This window comes from Plectropomus leopardus, chromosome 15 (assembly GCF_026936395.1).
Source record: "Plectropomus leopardus strain MGB_pleo_1.0 chromosome 15, ASM2693639v1, whole genome shotgun sequence".
In the NCBI taxonomy this organism is placed as follows: Eukaryota; Metazoa; Chordata; class Actinopteri; order Perciformes; family Serranidae; genus Plectropomus; species Plectropomus leopardus.
In genome coordinates, this window is record NC_142190.1 from 879,750 (window position 1) to 902,500 (window position 22,751).

At 41.8% G+C, this 22,751-nt stretch overlaps 1 protein-coding gene, 2 non-coding genes and 1 pseudogene across 4 annotated transcripts; 1 reads left to right on the forward strand and 3 right to left on the reverse strand.

Annotated features, from left to right (window-relative positions):
- Positions 1–528: 528 nt before the first annotated feature.
- On the reverse strand, positions 529–9,220 carry LOC121953099 (polyunsaturated fatty acid lipoxygenase ALOX15B). 2 transcript variants are annotated; one of them, XM_088088415.1, is made up of 15 exons: positions 9,159–9,220; positions 7,812–8,029; positions 6,627–6,870; positions 6,087–6,168; positions 5,923–6,012; positions 5,732–5,847; positions 5,032–5,204; positions 4,811–4,954; positions 4,200–4,403; positions 3,291–3,377; positions 3,044–3,213; positions 2,768–2,883; positions 2,016–2,116; positions 1,417–1,587; positions 529–1,005 (listed from the first exon to the last, which is right to left on the reverse strand). In XM_088088415.1, exons 2-15 carry the CDS (start codon positions 7,956–7,958, stop codon positions 826–828), a joined length of 2,025 nt encoding a protein of 674 aa, XP_087944541.1. In that variant the 5' UTR covers positions 7,959–8,029; positions 9,159–9,220; the 3' UTR covers positions 529–825. The 2 variants fall into 2 exon arrangements, with proteins under 2 accessions (XP_087944541.1, XP_042355981.1); XM_042500047.2 differs by having other exon boundaries at positions 6,627–6,885.
- A 950-nt stretch (positions 9,221–10,170) lies between these two features.
- trnav-uac (transfer RNA valine (anticodon UAC)) lies at positions 10,171–10,243 on the forward strand. Its single transcript has one exon. It is a non-coding gene; the product is annotated as a tRNA-Val (tRNA).
- A 401-nt stretch (positions 10,244–10,644) lies between these two features.
- trnaa-cgc (transfer RNA alanine (anticodon CGC)) lies at positions 10,645–10,716 on the reverse strand. Its single transcript has one exon. It is a non-coding gene; the product is annotated as a tRNA-Ala (tRNA).
- A 906-nt stretch (positions 10,717–11,622) lies between these two features.
- LOC121965588 (uncharacterized) lies at positions 11,623–19,620 on the reverse strand (annotated as a pseudogene).
- Between the last annotated feature and the right edge of the window lie 3,131 nt (positions 19,621–22,751).

The window sequence follows — 22,751 nt, forward strand, 5'->3', positions numbered from 1 at the left end:
TTAATTGTCTGTTCCGTATGTAGGAGATAATATCTCATACGTATACGATAGTATCCCGTATGTAAGAGACAATATCCAACAAGTGGGAGATAGTATTTCGTAGGTAGGAGATAATATCTTGTTAGTAGGATAATACATTGTTTTAAGTAGGAGATAAAATCTCATAGGTAGGAGATTTTGTCCTGTGTGTAGGTGATATTACCACACAGGTAGGTGATAATATTCTGTGGGTAGGAGATAATGTCTTGCGCGTAGGAGATAATATCCCGTATGTAGGAGATAATGTCTTGTAAGTAGAAGATCATATCCCATAGGTAGGACATTTGGTCCCATATGTAGGAGATAATATCACGAAAGTAGGAGATAATAATCCAGATATAGGATATATTATCCCTTTGGCAGAAGATCATATCTGATATGCAAGAAATAATATCTCGTAGGTAGAAGATAATATCTTGTAAGTAGGAGATAATATCCAGTATGTAGGAGGTAATATTCTGTACATAGAAGAGAATATCCCGCGTGTAGGAAATAACGACTTGTATGTAGGGCATGGACTAACATTTTTGCTTTTTTGCATTGCTAAAAAAAATCATCTTGCCTTTCAGGGCTTTTAAAATTTACTGAAGAAAAGAAGTAAAACATCAACATAACAGCTGATTACTTACTTTTCAACAGAAAGTTAAAGTAATTAACTTTTACAATAGTTAAAAAACAAAATGTTGGAGAGAATGAATCTTATTTAAGATTTATAATTAATAATCACATCCAGCCGCTCACATCTCATCGATAACAGTAATCCCTGCTGTTGGATAAGAAGCAGCTTTAAATGGCCACGCTGTTCTCGATGTTTCCAGGACAGAGGTAAGGATACGGCAGCTCCCGTTGGCTGTTGCGCTCTGTGATGTCATCAGAAATGGCCTTTAGCTCGGCCTGCACCTCCTCCACCAGCCTGCGGCGGGCGCCGTCTCTGAACACCGCCTCCTTGTAGTGACACAGAGGAGCCTGCAGAGGGAGACACGCAGACTCACCGTAAGTACAGTTAGCTAACGTTACTGTGCGGCCGTTTAGCCCGTGCTATGTTGAGATCATCGTGTTTGCGGATGCACTTTAAGATAGATTCATCTTTACTGATCTCCAGCAGGAGAACAGAAAAAATGAATGATTACAAGTTAAAATAGAAATTATTCAGGAGCAATTAAACTCGCTAAAACGCTAAAAGTGATGAAAATGTAACTTACAACTGGGAGTCAGCAAAGTCTGAGCGTTTATATATTAATACAGAAAAATATATAACTGGTAAAGATGTTTTCTAAATTGGCAGCGCGCTGAGCTCTCTGGCACACGGCACAAACGTTTTAAATGAGGTGCGTTTGATGTTTTCGTGCGAGCAGGATGGAGTGGGTGGGGCCTCACAAAGTTGACGGCAGGCTGCGACAGCAGAGTCAGCGCTGTCAGGACGCGACAGGTCGAGTTCACATCCGGCAGGTAGGACAAGATGTCGTCCTCCGTCACCGAGCCTTTGACCTTCGGAGGGGGGCGCATCATGGAGGCGGGACAGTTCGGCATCCAGAGAGCGAAATCCAGCTGGAGGACAACGGAAAGAGAGGAGAGAGGAAAACATAGTTCGCTTTAAAATTCTTTAAATTTATGTCAAAATATCTCTGTTGATGAAACAAAAACTGTCCAGTCAAAGACACATTTGAGAAAATCTGACTCTTCAATATGAAATGATAAAATGTATGTAGGAGATTAAATCCCCTTTGTAGGAGATAATATTCTGTATGTAGGAGATAATATCTAATATTTAGGAGATTATATCCCATATGGATGATAAAATCCCAAAGGTAGGAGATAAAATGTCATATATAGGAAATAACATCCTGTTTCTACGTATTTCACCTATCCAGACTTCAGAAACCCTCAAAACAGTTTTTTAAAACACGTATCTTCTGATCTTTTAACTCCTTGTTTTACAGTGTGTGTGATGACATCAGGGCAATGATGGTCCTGACCTGAGAGAAGTTAACGGCAGCGTGTAAAGCTGAACAGGAGAAGATGATCATGGTGACAAACTTGGACACTTCTGCTCTGGTGTTCAAGGATGGAGGGAAACCTGGAGGGCGGGAGCGCACACAGGACGCAAGTCAAGTCAATTTTATTTATAGAGCCCATTATCACAAAACATGGTTTGCCTCAGAGGGCAACGAGAGTCATCCTCTGTTTCACCCACGGACTGTATGAAATAATGGACGGAGTCATCATGACGTCAGCCTGTGGTGACTTTGAGCTTTCAAGCCTTGATTCTGGCATTTTGGTGATTGCCATCTTGGATTTTTAGAGCCAGAAGTGACCGTATTTGGATGAGAGGGTGCAGATGCAGCCGACAAGCTCGCCGCAACTTGAGGAAAAATTACAGGAAACCAAGAGCCAGTTGCAGCAGCCTCAAACACGTTTCTAGGATTATAGGCATTACTTGGATTTAAGGACGTTCTATTATTTTAGGACATCAGTGTCTCAGCTGTGTCCTCTGTCGGGGGTGTGGGGGATCCTCCTCTGGCTCTTTTTTTCATCAACAAGCTCTATTTGATGCTGTTTTATGTCTCTGACACCTTATGGAGACTGAAAGGACAAAAACTGTTCACAGAGTCCATCACCTTACTTTTATTGAGAATTAGAAAATGGTTGGAGAGCCACCAGGGACCCTGTCAGGGGCCAGATTTGGCCCTTTGGATATAATCTCCCTGTTGTAGACCGCTTCGGTCACCTGAGTGTTGGCCGAAGCCGTGCGTGTTGATGTCAGTGATCCAGTGTTGAAGCTCAGAGTCCTGCTGGACCTTATCATCTGCTGCGTAATACAGATCAACCCAGCGGACCACAAACCTGCAACACATAAATACACATAAACCCACGTAAACACGCACAAAAACACACACAAAAACACACGTAAACACACATAAACACACATAAACATACATAAACACACACAAACATACATAAGCACAGACATTACCTCCTGCGATTTAAATCTCGGAGTATTTACCTGTGCAGCGCGCCCCACACTCTCAGAGCGTCCTGGGCGTAGTAGCTCTGTGGCAGTTTGTCCACGCCACGGTCCATCAGGTCCTCAGGGACGCACAGAGACCGATAATGAATCCTCTGTGATGCCCGGGACAGGAGGACAGGTATCGCCTCAAGGCCAGATGCCGTCGCCTGGAGGGACGAGACAGCAACAGATGACTGCACCACACCGCCCCCTCACAGAGACTTGACACCTGCGTCACTGATACCTTGTCAAACACCCCGCCCGCTGTCAGCAGCGTCGCTCGCGCCTGGAAGTTGATCTGAAGCGTCGTCCTGATGTGTGGCATCAGCAGCTGTCCACAAAAACAGCCAATCAGACAGCACTGATTCAAAACACGTGTTCAGGAGTACGGGGTGAAGGACGACGGACGAAGGATGAAGGATGAAAGATGATGGACGATGGATAAAGGGTGAGGGACAAAGGATGAAGGATGACAAATGAAGGTTGAAGGGTGAGGGATGTTGGATGAAGAATGAAGGGTGGAGGATGTAGTATGAACGATGTTGAAAGTTGGATACTGGGTGTAGGGTGAAGGATATAGGATGTTGGATAAAGGGTAAGGGATGATGGATGAAGGGTGAAGGATGTTGGATGAAGGGTGAAGGATGCTATATGTAGGAAGAAGGATGTTGGATGCAGGATGAAGGATGTTGGATGTAGATTGGGGGTGTTGGATGAAGGGTGAAGGATGCTGGATGTAGGACAAAGGATGTTGAATGTTGGATGAAGAGTGAGAGATGTAGGATGAAGAGAGAGGGATGTTGGATGAAGGGTAAAGGGTGTTGGCTGTTGGATGAAGGATGTTGGATGTAGGATGAAGGGTGTTGGATGTAGGATGAAGGATGTAGGATGTTGGATGTAGGATGAAGGGTGTTGGATGTAGGTTGAAGGATGTTGGATGAAGGTTGTTGGATGTAGGATGTTGCATGTAGGCTGAAGGATGTAGGATGAAGGGTGTTGGATGTAGGTTGAAGGATGTTGGATGAAGGTTGTTGGATGTAGGATGTTGCATGTAGGCTGAAGGATGTTGGATGAAGGGTGGTGGATGTAGGATGTTGGATGTAGGATGAAGGACGTTGGATGAAGGATGTAGGATGACGTTGCGGTGGCTCACCTGGTGCAGTGGGTGTGGCTCGGGCAGCTGGCGCAGCGTGGCCACACAGCACAGCTCTCCCAGCATGTGAGTCCTCAGGTAATGGGAGACCAACTGGTGACACTGGAAGTCTGCGCTGTGAACCCAAATCTTAGCCAGCAGCCAATCACAGCCGGGGTCAGAGGGCAGGAAGACCGGGTTCTCCGGGCTGGGCGTCTGCTGCAGCTGAACAAGGACAGACATGGACTGACCTCCAGGATGTCACACTGTTTTTGGGATTGTTGCAGCCTGAAATACCAGATTTCATGCTTTTCTACAAAATTTGTGTGATTGTTTGAGAGCAAGTGATGAGTGAATGCAGTTTTTTTTTTAAACACAGTTAAACCCACTAAAAATAGGCTACAGACTCCTTTTTATTGCTAGTACAGCTGTGTACCGTGTACACGGTTCTGCAGCAGACGAGTGTCTTTTCTGTGTGTGTGGGTGTCTCCTCTTTAAACTTTAACCTTGCAGACTAAAGTGCTGATCACACTGAGACGCTTCGCTAGAAAAGATGATGAAAAGATGTTTAACGCACCCTTGTTTCTGTTTAAACAGACGTTACGTTTTCTGAATGCAGCCCTGGAACTCACCTGGATGGCGATGGGGAGCAGCTGTCCCTGCTGGTTCAGGTGGAGGAGACACAGCGGAGCGGACTGGTACGTCTGCTTCCCGTTAATCGTGTTGGCCGGGACGCCGTCCAGAACCTCGTAGTCCAGCAGGTAGATGTTGCCTCTCTGTCACATGACAGAACATCATGAGAGAACAGCTGTTTTTTTAAAAAAGGCCGGAAAACAGAAAACAACCTGCACACCTGTAGCTCCTGCTCAAGGGAGGAGTCTGCAGACAGGAAGGGGCGGAGCATGTCAGAGGTGACGTACAGGTTGGGAGGGAGGAGGCAGATCCGACGCAGCAGCAGAGGGTTGCAGCCGTTCAGACTCTGGTAGCCGAAATACCAATCCTCCGTCCAGTGAGCCCGAACGAACCCTGAGAGAGGAAAACGCCTCATTAACCCTCTGAAGCCTGAGCAAACTGCTGTGATTTCTTTCAACTTACAAGACATGGCCCAAAAATTTGCAAAATCTTTTTTAAAGTTATAATAAAATAAGCACAAAAAGAGTCCCAAAAAGTGCTAGAATTGAAGAAATATAAGTTTCTTTTTTCTGTAACATAGTTCTAAATATAAAATTAATGTAATGTAGTTTTCTGGAAATTTTCCATGTTTTTTTGGATAATTTTCTTAAAATCCTCCCCTCTTTATTTAAAACTAATTTTCTTGTAACCTTTTTTAGTTTCTTGCGGTTTGGAGGACATGTCTCATCTTTTTTTACCACAATTTTAAAAAAAAATGCTCAGGATTTAAAGGGTTAATCTGCTAAGGCTCCTCTGCAAAAAGCGAGTTTTGCTCAGGTGTTCCTTCCTGTTTGTTGTGTTTGAATCAAAGATGACACGTTATTCTGTCTGACGCGCTCTCGACTGATATCGTTGTGTCTGTGGGTTGTTTTCGTCCGTACTGGCGGTGTCGTTCTGGCGTCCGCTGAGGGAGAAAAGCGTCTCCAGCTCCGAGAAACTGGTCCAGGCCTCGGCTCGGTCGGCGAAGCCCTTCAGATAGTGCACGTTAACGGCTGGACTGAGGACAGAAACAGACGACAGATCAGACTCCGCGTAACGTCGGTCAGAGCGTACGAGGATGAGCGGACGTCACCTCCTGTGTGTGTAGCTGAGATTCGACCCCAGCTCAGACAAACTTTTCAGGTCTGCACAGTGAGGAGCGCCATCCACGAACAAACGCCACCTGCAGCGGGGAGAGGTTTGTGTGTTTATCTGTTCAAACGAACGGAGATCCCAGAGACACGGAGCGTGTTTTACCTGATGAGTTTCTGTTGGTGCTGCAGCTGTTTGAGTCGCTGCTGCTTCAGCGTCTCTTCAGTCTCGTCCTTCAGCAAACACACTGCAGAGAAATCATCGTGATAATTAACGTCTCCTCAAGTCACTGAATAAAATGTTCACAACAGTGTAACTCGACTCACAGCCCAAAATCCTGGAAATGTTCTGAAATTCCCGAGACTTCCTAAAATCCCAGAAATGTCCTAAAATCCCATAAATGTCCTAAAATCCAAGAAACATCCTAAAATCCTGGAAATGTTCTAAAATACTCAAACATCATAAAATCTCAGAAATGTCCTAAAATCCCTGAAATGTCCTCATATTCTCAAAATGTCCTCAAAACCTTGAAATGTCCTTAAACCCTAGAGATGTCCTAAAATCCTGGAAGTGTCCTAAAATCCTGGGAGCGTCTTAACATCATAGAGACACGTCTGGGACTGGCCCCTGTCCTGTCACAAAGTGGCCCCTGAGCAGAGCGAGTTGAGTATTGTTACTCTACAATAAAAAACGTTTCTAACTTACGGTCTTCGCTCCGCAGCTCCACGGCGCCTCCTGCAGGTCGCAGCCAGCGGTCGCACAGGAACACCTGTGCGTCTGGGTCTGTCTCAGGTGTGTCTCCGTCTCGTCCTCCCTCTTCAGCGTGTCCGTCGCCCAGCCTGCGGACCTCCACCCGGCTGCAGTGCCAGTCCAGGTTTGGGAATCCGGTCCGAGCCTCCAGACGAAGCCGGACCAGAACCAGAGGACCCAGAGGAGCGCTGGCCCGGACCTGAACCACACAGGACTGTGAGGACAGGACACAGACATCGTCCTCTGTAAATACTCTGAAAAGCACTTGCTGAAGAGAGATGTTTACTGCCATGGGAACCAGGAGACAGTGATCAGGGATGACAGGACGTTTTAAGGATTTTAGGACAGTTTTAAGATTTTAGGATGTATCTAGGAATTATGGACATTTCTCTGATTGACATTTTAAAGATTTTGATGATGTCTCAAGGATTTTAGGACATTGTCAGGATTTTAGGACATTTCTTATATTTAGGACTTTTCTTTGATTATCAGATGTTTTTATGATTTTAAGACATTTCTAGGATTTGAGGATGTTTCCAGGATTTTGACACATTTCTAGGCTTTCTGGACATTTCAAGGATTTTAGGATGTTTCTAGGATTTTATGACATCTCTGGATTTTAGGACATTTTGATGATTTAATAATTTTAATGGATTTAAAGGCGATTATAGGTTTTTATGATGTTTATGGGTTTTTAGGACATTTCTACAATTTTAGGACATTTCTACAATTTTAGGACATTTCTAGGATTTTAGGACGTTTATATGATTTTAGGACATTAGTGTCTCAGCTGTGTCCTCTGTCGGGGGTGTGGGGGATCCTCCTCTGGCTCTTTTTTTGATCAACAAGCTCTATTTTGATGCTGTTTTATTTCTATGGGGCCACCAGGGGCCCTGTCAGAGGCCCTGTCAGGGGCCCTGTCAGAGGCCCTGTCAGGGGCCCTGTCAGAGGCCCTGTCAGGGGCCCTGTCAGAGGCCCTGTCAGAGGCCCTGTCAGGGGCCCTGTCAGAGGCCCTGTCAGAGGCCCTGTCAGGGGCCCTGTCAGGGGCCCTGTCAGGGCCAGATTTTGGCCGTAAGTTGAGTATCAGTCTCAATCCTTCACAGCGCCTCTTTGAAACAAAGGAAATGGGGTGAAACTCACTGATCCGGGCAGCAGGTGGTCGTCCACGCTGATGGGCGGAGTCTCCCCCTGAGAGCCAATCAGGTTGATCCACAGGCAGCTGAAGGTTCCACAGGTGGGTCCCGGTGAGGTGTGGACGGTCACCTCAAACTCAGGACAGGAGGCCATGGTGTCTGAAGAACAGTGTCTGTCTTCTGTGTCTCTGTATCAGCTCATTTGGTTACCGCTCTGTGATTTGACTTGGAAATGAGCTGGAGTTAGTGACAGCGTGGGCGTCGGGTCACGTGACACTCGGTCACAGAGGGAAACTACACTGCACCCTTTCATCTTAAAGGTCACGTCTGACTTTCGCTGTTTTACTGAGGACGATACTTCCTGCTCTCAGGTTACAGATTGGGTTTTATGTGACTGTCAGTAATATCTCTGCTGCTTCCTCTCAGATCTGTCCTCTGTTTACGTGTCCTAAACATGTCCTTTACCTCCAAATACTCTGACTGTTTATATTTTATTCTGCTCTCATTTTAGTTAATGCTCCTCTTATTATGTATCTGTCACTCTCTGTTTTTGTCTCGCTTTATTTCTGTCTTTGTGCTGAAACATTAACTGAACTTAACCTGTAGGGATCAGAAAAGGTTTGTCCAGTCTTATCTAGTCTTATCTAGTCTTACCTTATCTCGTCTTGTCTGATCTTATCTTTTCTTATCTGATCAAATATTTTCTCATCTCATCTCGTTGTTTCTTGTCTTGTCTTGTCTTGTCTTGTCTTGTCTTGTCTTGTCTGATCTTATCTTATCTTATCTTATCTTATCTTATCTTATCTTATCTTATCTTATCTTTTCTTTTCTTATCTTATCCTATCTTACCTGACCTGACCTGTTCTTATTGTGTCTTGTCTTCGTGTCTTGTCTTGTCTTATCTTATTGTGTCTCGTCTCGTGTCGTCTCAGCGTTTTGTTTGTGTCTTGCCTCGTCTTGTCTTATCGCATCTTACTTGATCTTATTGTGTCTCGTCTCATTTCGTCATTTTGTTGTTTCGTGTCTTGTCTTGTCTTGTCTTATCGTGTCTCGTTTCTTGTCTTCTCAGCGTTTTGTTTGAGTCTTGTCTTGTCTCGTTGTATCTTATCACATCTTATTGTATCTTATCCAGTTTTGTCTTGTCTTGTCTGGTCTTGTCTTGTACTTTCCAATGAACTGATGGATTGATTAACCCTTTAACGGCATGACTGTGTTGTTTGTTGAACTGAATGAAATAAAGAACATTTTTTGAAAACAGTAAAGTATTTAAAAAATGCTGATTACAGCTCTGAATAAACATAAACATAAACATAAACATAAACATAAACATAAAGAGACGGACAGGTGAGCCTACCTGCAGAGCGACGCCTCCTCTCCTCTCCTGACTCTGCTGAATGACACCTGCAGGTACAGCACACCTCTCAGTATTTAAAGCCCCGCCCACCACAACACCTCCACTTCCTGTTAGTTAATCAACACCTGACATCACTTCCTGCAGGTAACTCAGCGCTGCACAGAGTTTATATCATGGATCTGGTTTAGACAGTTTCCACTGACGCTTTTCCTCCTCCAAAGTTCAGAGTAAATTATTGTGTCAGTGAGTTACTTTGAAGAATTTCGGCCATTTTTCTTTTTCTTTTTTTTTTAAAGAAATCATTTGGCAATATTTTTTTCTTTAATTCAAAACTTTTTTTTGACAATTCTTTCTTTCTTTTTTTTGCCAATTTACTTTTTGTCTAAAACTTTTTGCCTTTTTGTTTCTCTCTTAAAATTTTGGAAGATTTTTTTCCTTAAAAACTTTTTGGCTTTTTTTTCTCTTTGTCTAATTCTTTTTGCCAATTTTTAAAAAATGTATTATTGTCTTATTTATATCAGAAATAAATGAATTAATTGTTTTTTTAGGGAATACTTATATTTTATGTTCCCTCTGATTGGACAGCGGGGTGTGTCAGGAGCCAATCAGCTCAGAGGTGAAGCGGTTAAAGGTTAAAGGTTAAAGGTTAAACTGCTGGCTCAGTTTGGTTGCTGGTTGATGGAAATATTTGGGGATGAAACTCATTCAGTTGCCTGTTTAAAGGAGCTCGTCTGCAGCCGTTAATATGTGAGTACACTTTATTTTCTCTGGCTTCAATGTAAAAATGTGCGAAAAATGCGTGAAATTTAACCTTGCTGGAGTTAATTGTTAGTTTAAGTCTGACACGTTTTCCACAAACAAGCAGATTTTTTTCTTACTTAACTTTACTCTCTTTTCAGTAAAAGCACCAACATGTTGAAATAGTCTGACTTTGTGCGATGAAAACGTCTTCTTTGAAAGAATACGTATTAAACGTGTTTAAAACTTGTTGCAGTGTGTTGGGAGGCCAGCAGGTTCCATAGTGTAGCGGTTATCACGTCTGCTTTACACGCAGAAGGTCCTGGGTTCGAGCCCCAGTGGAACCATTACATTTCCATTTTTTCGTTAACGGAAAATATTTATTTCGACATCGGAAACGAAAGTACGACCAAAATTCCGTCAAAACCCAAGTTAAAATAAGAATCCAAAGGAGAAACAGAAACTAAAATGAACAAAGAAATGTGGAAACGCGATTTCCGGTTTGGTTGTGTAACCTTCAAAATAAAAGCGGGTGAAGTCAGGGCGGCTATAAAGAAACATTTAAAACCGTAAATATGGAAAAGTTTCTGATTCTGTGTTTAAATCCGGGTGATTAACGACTAAATTATTGTACAGTTAATACCAACACAGTAAGACAGTGATGTTGTTGAATGACTGATGCTCAACAATGCAACTTTTTTTTAAGTGATCGGCCACGTGATCTGTGACGCTTCCGAACTGTAAAAAGTGGAGATGCCGGGGATTGAACCCGGGGCCTCATACATGCGAAGCATGCGCTCTACCACTGAGCTACATCCCCACACAACGTGGAGGAGCGCCCAGAATTCAGTATTTACTGTTTGACCCATATGTATCTGGGCACATGACATTATTCAGTTGTTTTTTTTAATTTATCAGCCCTAATCATAAAAAGAAAATATTCACTAATTTTCAGGATTTTAACCCTTTAAGTGACAGGGTTTTGTCGTGATGCCACTTTGTTTGTAGATAAAAAAAGGGGATTATTTTCAAGAAACTACAGGCTGAATAGATTTGATTTTATTTTTTTGCTTATTACAGCCTGGGACATGGCAATGATTTGCAGCAACATTGATTTTTAAACATTGTTATTTTTTGTGCACTGTCCAATATTCACATGAATACAGCTCTGTACATGAAACCTGCTTTCCAACCTGCTATATACATGCTCAGTGTGTGAGTGTAGCAGCTGACAGTCTGGGATATGTATTTATTACAGTTACTTCTGAAAGTCGCTGATGTTAAAAAATGTGGGTTGAGTAAACACAGAACTCTGGACAAAAATGCCATTTATTTCACTCTTACATTAATTATTCAGCATTAAAACACGCAGCTCAGCTGTTCTCTGTCGCACCTCGCTGTATCGTCCGGCCTCCATCCAGGCGATGATGCTGATGCATTTTTCACTCTCATATGCTGCCGTGTGGTTTTAGCTGTGGTTCTGCACATTTGATTCTTATTAAGTATTCTTTCTCAGATAGCGGCGTCTTGTTTTTATTAGTTGCGTATAGTTTTGACCCTTACATATATTATGTAGATAGTATGCATCGCTCACCTGGTCAGAGCAGGTTTGGATGGTTAAAAACGTTTGGTGCATCTGGAGCTGATTTCTTTTTCTTTTTCTCATAACACAAAATCTAAGAGAAATTTTGGATAATGTTGCTGCATGAGGCCCGGTGTGTCCGGGTTACTTGTCCCTTCTGTGAGTGTCTTTGTCTTCAGGAGAGGACATTTTGTCTTCTATCTGCAACAGAGAGACTGAGGACCCAAAGTATCCGAACCTGAATCTGAAGCCGGGGTAGAGAGGCTCGGTGGCAGTGCAGTAGAAGGTGTGTAGGTGGATCAGTGAGTCAGAGGACACTTTGTAGAAGGACAGAGTCCCAGCAGGACAGTCCACATACACTGCCACTCTGTGAGACACGGACGACGGGGCGGTGCAAACTGCTGCTCTCCTGTCATCGTGCCAGGCGAAGTAGTTCTCATCAGAGCAGTAGAGACTCCAGGACTTATCGTTTCCTCCAAGCCGGCAGTCGACACCCTGCCCCCTCCTCCTGATCCCTCTGCAGGTCACCCCCACATACACCGCTCCTCGCCGCTGCACCTCCCAGTAACAGCGACCAGTCAGACTGTTCTTACACAGCAGCTGGAACCAGCAGTTGAACCTCTCCGGAAGATCTGAACACTTGTGCTCGTTGGTCTCCACCGTCACTGTCCTGAGGTCTTTGGACACGTGGAGCTTTGTGTGCTCTTTGGGTCCAGTGTCAAATCACAGGCATCTAAAAAGAAACAATAAAATAAAATCAGTCCTTTATTGTATCAGCCTGCAATGTCCAATTTATTGCCTCAAACAAACTTACACTTCCTCAGACCCAGTTTCAACCTCTGGACTCCGCCATGGTCCACCCTGAAAAAGGGCACAAGAAAAGTCACATCACTTGCACAAAATCACTCTCATCTAAAGATTATTTTGCTGGAGTCATATATGTTCTGCGTGTCCTACCTGAGAGTTTCCAGTCTCCAGTGTGGATCCGCCAGTCTGGCAGACAGGAGTTTCACCCCAGAGTCTCCTGGATGGTTGTAGCTCAGGTCCAGCTCTCTCAGATGGGACGGGTTGGAGCTCAGAGCTGAGACCAGAGCAGTACAGCCTTCTTCTGAGACCAGACAACCTGACAGCCTGCAAACACACACATGAAGCAAATACTAAGAGGACGTTTACACGCCAACGGTTCTCGCATGAAACGTTAAACTGTTGTCGCAGTTTTGGGCTTCCATTCAAACAATAACGGTGTTTCGGGGGCCTGAAAACACAAACTGCACACAAATGCAAAGCTTTCGTTTTCATTGACAAGACAAGACAACACGCTCTCATCGCAATTCGTCACATGTTGCCGCTTTGCAGAAGACTTTAGCGTCTACATATTACGCTCTAGGTATCTTCTGCATCTGCTGTCGACGTTCCAAGATGCTGCTACTGTGATGTCAACAAATGCAAATGGTGGGATGACGCTGCATGTGGTTATGTTTGGAGAAAAAAAAAACACATGGCAACCAAGGCTGGGGCTTCAACAAACAGACATACTGACACAGATGTTTAGAATTGGAGGAAGGAGGCACATGGTAAGGTGTAGAAAAAAACCCCCATCACATTCTGATGGGAAGTGAACACTGGACTCCTGCATAGAGGTCCAAGGTTTGTTGGACCCATCCACCGACCCTTTCACCCACCCTAGAGGCACCCTCGCACTCCTTATATTACATCGTTACAAGCAGCGTTTCAACCTGACGCCATCCAACAGTGTTTCATGCACACATGAAAGGTGTCCTTTGGCGTTGTGCACTTACACCAAAAGCACGGTCAGTTCTGAAAAAGACTGGGCAGGACAAGATTAAAATGTTGGTGTCGAAGAGTTTGACAAGTCTGACCTGAGAGTCTCCAGAGTACAGTTCGGACTCTCCAGTCCATGGGCCAACAGCTTCACTCCTGAATCCTGCAGGTCGTTGTTACTCAGGTCCAACTCTCTCAGAGTGGAGAAGTTGGAGCCGAGAGTGGATGACAACTCCGGACAGCTTTTCTCTGTAACGCTGGTTTGATTCAACCTGGTAGAAAAAGGAAGAGATAAGACAGGAAGTGGTTTAATGACTAGATCATGAACATTTGAACAGGGAACATTTCCCTGGTAGGAACATCAAAAGCAAGCAGGTGAAGGTGAGAGATCGTCCAGCATTGTTGTCATGAATGTTCAGGATAACTCGGACACCTGCAGAGGCATGTCCCATTTATGAACACTACCGTGTTGGCGATAGCTGTGGCTGGAGGCGTTATGTTCTGGGATTGCCCTTCCGTACGTCCCATTTTCGCGAATGCAATATCTGAAGAACACCCAAAGGGAATTTCCTTTTTCTTTTTGACACAAACGTCTACTCAAGAATAATCTGATAAGAATTTGGTGATCGAAAATAATGTTCTACAAAAACACTTTCCTAGCCATTACTCAACATTGTATCTCAGGAACAGATATCGAATTGGTGATACTAATCTTGAAACTCTGATTGTAGAGATCTTTTGTGCTACCAAGGGGAAGATGTGTGTGAAGCGTCCATGTTTGACATGAATGGAAACTAACTGCAATTTGACTGGTTCGCAAAGGCATACAACTGCAAGGCAGTAATTCTAATTAGATGTCTGTGTTCAAAATAAGTTGCCCATAACAAAGAATATGCTTAAACAACAATGGCACTCAACCCTTTCAAAAAGTGTGACAACCCATATGAATAAATTAATCCAACCTGAGAGTCTCCAGTTGACAGTGTGGACTCTCCAGTCCGGCAAGGAGCAGCTTCAGTCCTGAATCCTGCAGGTCATTTCCATTCAGGTCCAGCTCTCTGAGACTGGAGGACTGGGCACTGAGAACTGAGGCCAGAGCTTCACAGCTTCTCGCTGACAGACTGCAGATGCTGAGTCTGGATCAATAAAGGTAAAGAAAAAAATGAGAATGAAGGACAGACCGAGGGCCCAAAGATTTGACCTTAGGGGGTCCAAATGTAACTCAGGTCCTAGAAGGAATCAAAAACACCAGATACTAAAATTGGATATAACACTGAAACCAGCATGGACTTTTAAAAAACTAAACGCTGCAAATCCATTGAGACAAACTTGAAGATCTGACCTCATAGTTTCCAGTTTGCAGTGCAGACTTTCCAGTCCAGCACAGAGCTGCATCAATCCAGAATCCTGCAAGTTGTTGTTACTCAGGTCCAACTCTCTCAGAGTGGAGGACTCTGAGCTGAGAACAGCAGTGAGCTCCTGACAGCAGTCCTCTGTGCGGCTGGTTTGATATAACCTGTTAAAAAGATAGAAATATTTTCTATTTTAGGAGACCAAGCCTTGAACTAAAAGGCCCCGATCATACAAAGTGTGTGATTGTGGACTGGGGCAGCTTTTTCTAATATCTTACAGTTGTTTTACATTGAGTTGTTGGATAAACTTCAACTCAGATAGGAAAAGCGCCCAATGTCATTGCTGTTTTTTCAATAGGCCTTTGAGATTACTTGAAAGGCGACTTGCTGTGGTGGCGAAAACAAGTGCAGCATCCGTGGTTTGGGTTAAATTAATGTCAGCTCACTTTCAACATCGCCTCAGGCAAGCTGCAAGACCTAATGGTACAGATTGTTGCCTCATTTACTTTCTAATGTTTTACTAACTGGATATAGACCCAAGGACTTACAGCAGACTGTCAAACTGACCCACAATGATCCTGTCTTACATGCTACTGTTGGGCTTTTTGGCTTCTTCTCTGGTAGACCAAAAATAATACGTGTAACTTAATCTCACCTCAGAGTTTCCAGCTTACACTGTGGACTTTTCAGTCCAGCAGACAATGTCTTCACTCCTGAATCCTGCAGGTTATTGCTACCCAGGTCCAGCTCCCTCAGATGAGAGGACTGGCAGCTGAGAACTGAAGACAGAGCTTTACAGCTTCTCTCTGAAAGCCTACGAACACTCAACCTGGAAAAACAACAATGAAACAGTAACTCACTTCTGTATTTAAAAAACCCATATAATCAATTTAACTATCTGTGCACGTACAGAGCTTTGCTGGAGGCTTTGACCACAGGCAGCAGCCTCAGAAAAGCCTCCTCTGAAACCGAATATTTCTTCAGGTCAAACAAGTCCAGATCTTTTTCTGATGACAGTATGATGAAGACCAGAGCTGACCACTGAGCAGGAGACAGTTTGTCTGTGGAGAGACGTCCTGAAATCAAGTACAGTTGGATCTCGTCTTCCAGAGAATGGTCCCTCAGCTCGTTCAGACAGTGGAACAGACTGATGCTTCTTGCTGGACAGGGATTCTCCCTGATATTCCTCTTGATGTACAGAGCTGTGTCCTGATTGGTACGTGAGCTATTTGCTGTCCCAGTGAGCAGGCCACGTAGGAGATCCTGATTGGTCTGCAGGGAAAGAGGAACAAGTCAAGATGTCCGTTTGGACTCTCTAAAGCCTTGTCCACAGCACTCTGGTAGAGGTGTTTCACTGCAGATTTGTCTGCTGTTGGTGTAACACTCTGAAAGGCTGACTGCTCCTCTGTCAGGAGATCAACACCAGAGTTGATGAAGGTCAGATGGACATGAAGAGCAGCCAGAAACTCTTGAACACTCAGATGGACGAAGCAGAAGACCTTGTCCTGGTACAGTCCTCTCTCCTCTTTAAAGACCTGTGTGAACACTCCTGAGTACACTGAGGCTGCTCTGATATCGATGCCACACTCTGTCAGGTCGGACTCGTAGAAAATCAGGTTTTCTTTCTGCAGCTGCTCAAGAGCCAGTTTTCCCAGAGACTCCATCATCTTCCTGCTCTCTGGACTCCAGTGTGGATCTGTCTCAGCTCCTCCGTCATACTTGACGTTCTTCAGTTTGGTCTGAACCAACAGGAAGTAGATGTACATCTCAGTCAGGGTCTTGGGCAGCTGTCCTCCCTCTCTGGTCTCCAACACGTCCTCCAGGACTGTAGCAGTGATCCAGCAGAAGACTGGGATGTGGCACATGATGTGGAGGCTTCAGGAAGTCTTGATGTGGGAGATGATCCTGCCGGCCTGCTCCTCATCTCTGACCCTCCTCCTGAAGTACTCCTCCTTCTGTGGGTCGGTGAACCCTCTGACCTCTGTCACCATGTCAACGCACTCAGGAGGGATCTGATTGGCTGCTGCAGGTCGTGTGGTTATCCAGAGGCGAGCGGAGGGAAGCAGTTTCCCCCTGATGAGGTTTGTCAGCAGCACATCCACTGAGGTGGACTCTGAGACGTCGGTCAGGATCTTCTTGTTGTGGAAGTCCAGAGGAAGTCGACACTCATCCAGACCGTCAAAGATGAAGACGACCTGGAAGTCTTCAAACCTGCAGATTCCCGCTTCTTTGGTTTCAGTGAAGAAGTGATGAACAAGCTCCACCAAGCTGTACTTTTTCTCTTTCAGCACATTCAGCTCTCTGAACGTGAATGGAAATGTGAACTGGATGTCCCGGTTGGCTTTGTCTTCGGCCCAGTCCAGAGTGAACTTCTGTGTTAGGACCGTTTTCCCGATGCCAGCCACTCCCTTTGTCATCACTGTTCTGATCGGTTGGTCTCGTCCAGGTGAGCCTTTAAAGACGTCTTCTTGTCTGATGGTTGTTTCTGGTCTGACTGGTTTCCTGGATGCTGATTCAATCTGTCTGACCTCATGTTCATCATTGACCTCTGCAGTCCCTCCCTCTGTGATGTAGAGCTCTGTGTAGATCTGATTCAGAAGAGTTGGGTTTCCTGCTTTAGCGATGCCCTCAAACACACACTGGAACTTTCTTTGTAGATTAGACTTAAGTTTGCGTCGACAGAAGTCAGGAGTTCCTGAAAGAACATAAAACAAATAACACCACTGAATGGAAACTACAGGAAATGTAAAAGACTAAAGTAACTAGCAGAGTGATTCTGCTTTGAAAAAGTAGCTGATGGCCTGCTTCTGTTGGTGTAATATTTTATGCCAGTTCTTGCAAGGTCCGCTACTCTTATGACAGTTTTTTTCATGCCAATTCTCTCATTTGGTAAGCTATTCTTGCCAAAGTGATCCTTGCAGCTGTGTTGTCCAAGGCAAATAGCTCCCAGTAGGGTCTCCCAAGGCAAAGTTGTGCGATGGGAGGGGCCAGACTGAGAGCGATTCAAGAAGACCCATAAGAATGGCGATTTCAAAGCGTGAGTACCTTGCCCAGTATGGGAAGAGATTCAGCCCTGAGATACTGAAGGCTTTGAACATTGTTGGGCTGTCTTGCCCTTTTAATGTCACGTGGAGGTCGGGTACAGTGCCAGTGAAGTGGAAGACCAAGGTGGTGGTTCCCAATTTTTAAAAAAGGGCACTTGAGGGTGTGCTCCACTTATCAGGGTATCACACTGCAACAGTTTGCCAGAACTTCCTTGAGGCCATCTGAAAGTCCTCCTAGGTTTTTGGTGGCCTCTACAACTCTTTTATGTTTCCTAATGTTTGTGTGAGAATTTGTGTTTTTCAACCAACCAAACAAACTAATACATGAATAAAATTATCCTTCGAGGTGATTCATCATGTCGTGTTTCAGGTATTTTCAACTTTAACTTCCTCTTTCCGTTACGTTATTAAAACCCTCTTACTGCTCTGCAGGCAGTCGGCCAGCTCCTCCTGCTTCATTCTCTTCAGGAAGGTCAGAGTGATCTTCAGAAACGCCTCCCTGCTGCTCCTCCTCTGCTCTTCATCCTCCAACAGCTCCTCATCTTCACTCCATCTGCCCAAGTATTCTGGGTGATCTGATCTCAGGACCTTCAAAAACCTCTTCAGCTCGTTCTTCACAAAACTGATGATGTTTTTCTCCAGCAGCTGGAACAAAGTACTTCAAGAATTAGTCGTCATTACTTGAATAATGAAACATATCGTCTAATGTTCACATGGACTCGCACCGGGTCGAAGATGTCCATCATAAAGAACATTTAGAGCAGAATGTTTGTTTGATTAAGTATGTATTTTAAGTAAAACGGTTGTACATTCACCTACCACAAATATGGAGTCCAGTTCTGTGTGATGCTGGGCAGAGTAACCAACAGGAACCTCCGATGCCTCCTGATCAACTGTGAAAAAACTAAAAGATAACGGAGAAGGAGAATCACTAAAACTAAAGGGATTCATGGAGTGGAGTTAAAAATATCTTCACTACTTGGCAAAATGTCACATCATGGTAAAACTTGTTCTGTGCTCAAAATCACTAATTGTACTACGGCCTCAGGCTCGAAAGTACAGACTCTCAGATCGCGTTTACTCGTTTTAGTTTGGTTTAGTTGCTGTTAGGTTTCAGAGCGTGTTTACTGGTTTTTGTTAAGTTTCCATTTATTTTCCAAGCATGTTTGCTAGTTTTAGTTTAGTTGCCTTCTTTTTCAGTGTGTTTGCTAACTTAATTTTAGTTTCTGTTACTTTTAAGACTGTGGTTGGTAATTTTAGCTTAGTTTCTGTTAGTTTTCAGAGTGCGTTTGCTAGTTTGTTAAGTATGCGTTTGCTTTCAGAGAGCGTTTGCTAGTTTTAATTTAGTTTTCGTAAGTTTTCCGAGCGTGTACCCTAGTTTTACTTTAGTTTCAGTTAGTTTTAAATAATGGATAATGGACAAATTTCGCCTCCTGCTGTTTAATCTCAACTTAAAGTTTGCATTTTACTCAAAGTTTCTATTGTCCTTCCAAAGAGAGACATTGTGAAAACATTCAACTGTCAAAGTTTTGTGGTTTTGGTGGTCAGAGTGATTTACATTACAGAGCTTTATTGATTTTTTGTTTGTTTTTATCCTTGTGCAGCATGGCGCCGCCTCCTGGACGGTCTCTTGGATTTCGGAGGTTCAGTGTCAGCAGAAAGGTGAGCTGATGTTCAGCTGGAAGCTGTTTTCAAGCTTTAGACAGAACATTTTTGGAGGTGTTGTTAAGGCACTAAACATGTAAAAATATAATAATTCAGACTCTCAAATAAAAGTAGTTTAAAGTAATTACAGTGCAGACGTAGAGCGACTCAGCCAATAAAACAGATCCACATCTTTACATTATTGATTAAAATAACTGTATCATCTTAAGTTCTTACTTTTCATCAGCAGACTGGCGTCCATGTTTAAAATTCAGAGGCTCAGATATGGACCGCTCACTCTTCATGGACAGACAGCTGGGGACAGGATCCTCAGGGCTGATAGAGACACACAACAAAAAAAGGACACATCAGACGGTATTTCCATAACAAACACTCTGCTTTTAATATTCTGATGATTTACGTCCAGAATCTAACTGAAGTTAAAGCACAGAAGTACTGGCAACAAAATGTACCTAAAACATGCAAAAAAATGTTTTTTAATTTTTTATTATTATAATAACAATAACAATAAACTTTATTTATATAACACTTTTCTTAACAAGGTTACAAAGCGTTCTTCAGAAAATCAATAGTTAAAAACAAGGCAGCATAAAAACAATAAAATAAAATGCAAACAACACAGAGATCATATATTAATACTAAAGTAGTAATTTGAATTATACCTCAGTGCCGATCAGAGGAGAAACTTTTATTTGATACATAATATTTCACATGTAAAGCAGAACAGAAGATTCAGCTCCTTATATTTAAAATATATTTTTATCTTTACATTGAATCATTTGTAAATCTTTCTATCACACTATTAATATAATTTTAAGTTTCAACATATTTGTGGTGTATGTTTGTGATTTTAAGTTTTAACATATATTGAAATTATATATAAAAAACACTGAAATGTTATGTACTTTAATAACAAGGTTTTGAAATGTTATATACTTTAATAATAAGGTTTTGAAATGTTATATACTTTAATAATAAGGTTTTGAAATGTTATATACTTTAATTATAAGGTTTTGAAATGTTATATTCTTTAATTATAAGGTTTTGAAATGTTATATTCTTTAATTATAAGGTTCTGTGGACTTTCTGAGAACTTTTAAGATACTGAACTTGAAAGTTTTGCTCTTCAAAATAACAAAAATGATGTGAACCTTTTTTTTCACTCACATGTCTTGCTGTTTATTCTTAACCTCATCGAGTTTTTCTGTTCTCTTTGTGGATGCAGGTCCAGGTCCAGGTCCATGGAGCTGTAACCTTTTAGACGAAGCTCATCAGTGGAAGTGACAGCTGTGGTCACTCAGCCAAAGGTAGGCGACTCGATATCTCCAGAATTTCTTAAAATTTGGCACAAACCAATTTGAACAACAATCGACTTTGACTCAATGACAAACCTCACAAAACATGTTTTTAGCCGTAACTCAAGAATTCATACAAATTTATGACAAAATTTCACACAAATATAAACATATGAAGTGCTGACATATATATTCTTACACTCAGTGACACTTTATTCTGCATAAATGTTCAAAAGTTGATATTAATTTTGAGTTATGCTTAATATCTTAACTCTGTGAAACCAGAGCAGATCAACTGTCTTTCAAAAACACGGGGGAAAGGAAATGAGCAAAAAATCACCCCAAAATTAGCAAAACAAAAAAGAAACAAGAAAATGACCTTAATTTTTTTAAAAAAAAATACAAAAAAGGGAAATGACTTTAAAAAATGCATACACCATTTATTGTGAAAATTATAAATATTGTTTTAGATACACTAGCTTTAAAAATACATATTTTGAAGATCTATGCTTTTTTTTTAACAATGTCTTTTTTGTGGTTTGTGGCAAATATAATATACTATAAAATGAAAAGGCGAACAAAAACCCCAAAACAAACAACAATAAAACAGCAACAATAAAAAATAAATTAAAATTTAAGAAAAAAAATAAAGGCAATGAGCAACTTCACAAGAAATAGACAAAAAATATAGCAAGAAATTCATAAAAAGTTATAAGAAAATTACCTGAAATAATTAACAACAGCATCAAAAGAGAAGAATAACAAACAAAAACAAAATGTCCAGAAAAAATGTTCTAAAATAAAAAAAAAGTACAAATAATTATATATTTTATTCTGCAGCCTTATTTCAAATATATAATCATAAATATATTTTTCTTGATATTTGTTCCCTTGTTATTTAAACAGTTACCTATGATTCCCTTTTTAAAGCTAATTTTCAGATCTTTTTTGTCAACTTTAACTTTTTTTCTGCAATTTGCCGGGCATTTTAAGTTGCTGATTACCTTTTGAAAGAAGCTTTTGAAAGAAATCAAACCAATTTGACGATGTTTATAAGTGAAAGTGAAAACTCAGACGTGAAATACGACCCTCACGGCTCCTCTCTCTGTGTCTCTGCGGCTTTTCTCCTTCACCTCATCGTCACACCCTCCCAGTCCAACCAGTCCAGCAGCAGAAACACAGTCTGTGCAGGTTTATCTTCACGTGGATCAATGAAAAGGTGCTGAAAACAAAAATATGTTTTTTTCAGCAGTTCAAACATCTTTAAGTTGCAAACATCACGCTGATGGTCAGTCATTAAATTAAATTAATATTGTGTGATATTTTAAACCAAATTTATGTGTAAATTGGTTTAAAACTAAATTAGACTTGTAGTAAGGTGATGAAATTGGCACAATAACTTGATTTCTCCGTCAATTCAGGATTTTAAATTTCTTTTCCTAAAAAAGGAAAAAAAGATGGGAAAATGACCTGAAACTTAGTTACGAAGAAGAAATTACGAGAAGTTCATAATCTCAAAAAAATAAGGAAAATGTCTTGAAGAGTATATTTATATCATATTATCATAATTATTATTAATTATTTTATCTATAGTCTATATGTATTTTTTAAAATTATTTTTGCTGTTTTTTAAATTATATTTATATCATTAAAACCACACAAAAGATTCATCATATTACAAACGCCCCACAAACCATCAACATGTCACAGACATACGCCACGAAACAAATAAAGAAAACAAAAACACGGAAAGACGAAGACACTATCGTTAAAGAGCAAAACAAAGTGACCTGAAAATTAGGGTTTATTGGTTTTTTTTAAAGAGGGATATAAAAGGAGTAATTATTAGAAGTTAATAATAAAAAATAGGGAAAATGTCTAGAGGACTTTATAAAAATGATCATAATAATTAGTAAACATTTAATCTATATATGTATTTATTTATTTGTGTGTTTGTTTTTGTTTTGTCACTTTTCTCTCCTTTTTATTTTCGTTTTTAAAGAACATATATTTTCTTCTTTTATGTTGCTAATTTTAGGTAATTTTTTTGTGATTCGCAACTTTTTTTCGTGTTTTTGTAAGAAATTAAACCGATGTGCTCGGTTTTTAAAGGGTTAATATTAGCGCGGTGTTGT